Genomic DNA, 2,875 nt, shown 5'->3' with positions numbered 1-2,875 from the left:
GTAGCTGGGATTATAGACATGTACCACCACACCCAGCTAATTTTTGTATTCTCAGCAGAGATGAGGTTTTGCCATGTTAGCCAGGTCAGTCTCAAACTCCTGACTTCAAATTATCTGTCTGCCTCAGCCTCCCAAAGTGCTGGGATTACAGGCATGAACCACGACACTCAGCCCCTTAGCTTAACTTTTAAACACAGCTTCCTTCTATTTCGGACAGACATTGAGACCGAGCCACCTGTTCCATGGATACCTCTACCAATGTTACCAATGGCTCCAGCCTCCAGATTTCCCAGTTCTTCCTGATGGGATTACCAGGCATTCATGAGTGGCAGCACTGGCTCTCCCTGCCCCTGGCTCTGCTCTACCTCTTAGCTCTTGGCGCCAATCTCCTCATCATAATCACCATTCAACATGAGACCATGCTACATGAACCCATGTACCATTTGCTGGGCATATTAGCAGTGGTGGACATTGGCCTGGCCACCACCATCATGCCCAAGATCCTGGCCATCTTCTGGTTTGATGCCAAGGCCATCAGCCTCCCCGAGTGTTTTGCTCAGATCTATGCCATCCACTGCTTCTTCTGCATGGAGTCAGGTATCTTTCTCTGCATGCAGTAGACAGATACATAGCCATCTGTCGCCCTCTTCAGTACCCCTCCATAGGCACTAAAGCTTTTGCCATCAAAGCCACAGAGTTCATCATGCTCAGGAATGGCCTGTTGACCATCCCAGTGCCTATACTGGCTGCCCAGAGACACTACTGTTCCAGGAATGAAATTGGGCATTGCCTCTGCTCTAACTTGGGGGTTATCAGCCTGGCTTGTGATGACATCACTGTGAACAAATTTTACCAACTGATGCTAGCACGGGTCTTGGTTGGGAGTGATATGGCTCTGGCATTTTCTTCCTATGCTGCAATCCTTCACTCCGTGCTGAGTCTGAACTCAGCAGAAGCAATGTCCAAGGCTCTGAGCACTTGTAGCTCCCACCTCATCCTCATCCTCTTCTTCTACACAGGTATCATTGTGCTGTCTGTCACATACCTTGCAGAGAAAAAGATTCCCTTATTCCTGTGTTCCTTAATGTGCCGCAGAGTGTCATCCCCCTTGCACTCAACCCCCTGGTCTACGCACTCAGGATGCACAAACTCAGACTGGGCTTTCAGAGACTGCTTAGGCTGGGTCAGGATGTGTCCAAGTAACTCCAGCTTTAGGAATCCAGTAAGATGTTAGGAAATGACAGAGGTTTTAGCTCTCAACAGATCAGGGTTATAATCTGCACCTACCACACTCCCTAGGAAAAAAATGGCCAATAAAATCATGAAAACTGTCAGCCTCACTAATCAAAATATGTATATTAAAATTACAAGAAAATTTCCTATTACCTGGAAAATAAGTAAGAACAGAATAGTGAAATGTTTCTAACTATTAATGCTAGCCTACCGCAAGATTAACACTTTCATACCCAACTGGTAGGACTGTAAACACACCAAAAAGCAATTTAGTAAAATTTATCAAAATGTTTATAAATGTTTAAATGTTCTTAAGCAGTAATTCTATTTTAGAAAAATATCCAAAAGAAATAGTCTAAATGCAATAAAAAAATTATTCATAAAAATCATTATATTACTAATAATAGAAAACAAAGCCTTTAATATTTACACATATTTAACTCTTACATATTTATTGCTTTTCATATGTAATTTTTATGATAATAAAAAGTAAACAATGAATGTTTATTAAAAAGGAGTAAAGTTTAATTTTCATACCCCAAAAAATCTCAATAATTAATGAATTAGTGATTAACAAGTGTTAAATACTTCTTGTAGGCCAGAAACTTTGAAAAAATATGTATGTAGATTATCTGACTCAATTCTCACAATAACCCTTTGGGCAGATACAATATTATTCCCAATTTCCAGCTAAGAAAACTCAGGCACTGGAAATTATAGAACTTGCCCCCTGACAGCACAGTTTCTAAGTGGGAGAGCTGGGATTCAAGTCCTGGGAAGTCTGACTGAAAAACTATAGCACTATTCTCACTCTCAGTCTTGCTCTGTTTCAAAATTTCTGTGTGAACTTGAATAACTTAAGAAACCTCCCTATGTTTCAGTTCTTCTGATTAAAAGTGATAAAAATCATAACATTTTGCTGAGCCAAATTGCAAGCATGCTGTGACAATCAAAAGAGATAAAGAATACATGCTTTGAAATAAGATATACACATGGAAATATAAATCTAACTATGTGGCAGTTTTCTTGCAAGGAAAGGAAGAAAATGGATCCTAGAAAATGCCCTATAAAAATAGTTTCAAATAACCTGTCAATTAAAGCTAACTGAATTTTTGCTGTTTGCTTGCCTAACAAAATTGCACACTTTTTGAGTACAAGAACCATTCATGTGTACTTTCTCTGAGCCTCAGTCAGAACACTGCACACAATAGGTGCTTAATTCATGATATAATCAGGGAGCATCACAAGATCTGTTGAATTCTGTGTATCAAAGAAAATATCCTGGACCATGGTCTGAATAATGACCTCAGGAAGTTTGCACATGAGTCCACCTTGGAAAACAACTTCTTAGGAAATAGCACAAGGACTAAAGCAACATCAGAAACCATCAGCTCACCTCACCAGAGTAATGGATGCTGGGCAGCATAACAGAGCTGCAGAGGGAAGTCATCTGTGTGCGGGACAGGACTTCTTAAGAGTTATGCTTGGAAACTTACCCAAAAAGAGACTATCAACTTCCTCCAGAAGAATTGGCTGCTTCACTCTTTCTTGACAGTGATTGAAATGGAAGCAATTGATCATCTAATAAGAAGAAGCAAGAGAGAGACAATTACAGAAAGGATTTTAACTTAACTCAACCTCC

General features: G+C 40.2%; 1 protein-coding gene across 1 annotated transcript; it reads left to right on the top strand.

The window, feature by feature from the left end:
- Positions 1–242: 242 nt before the first annotated feature.
- On the top strand, positions 243–1,203 carry LOC116477322 (olfactory receptor 56B4-like). Its single transcript, XM_032168041.1, is given in 3 exon segments — positions 243–612; positions 615–1,064; positions 1,067–1,203. Coding segments are annotated over 3 exon segments (957 nt in total).
- The last annotated feature ends 1,672 nt before the right edge of the window (positions 1,204–2,875 follow it).

This window comes from Hylobates moloch, unplaced genomic scaffold (genome assembly GCF_009828535.3).
Source record: "Hylobates moloch isolate HMO894 unplaced genomic scaffold, HMol_V3 SCAFFOLD_11, whole genome shotgun sequence".
Taxonomy (NCBI): Eukaryota; Metazoa; Chordata; class Mammalia; order Primates; family Hylobatidae; genus Hylobates; species Hylobates moloch.
The sequence above is the reverse complement of the archived record's forward strand: the minus strand, read 5'-3'. Positions and strand labels throughout refer to the sequence as shown.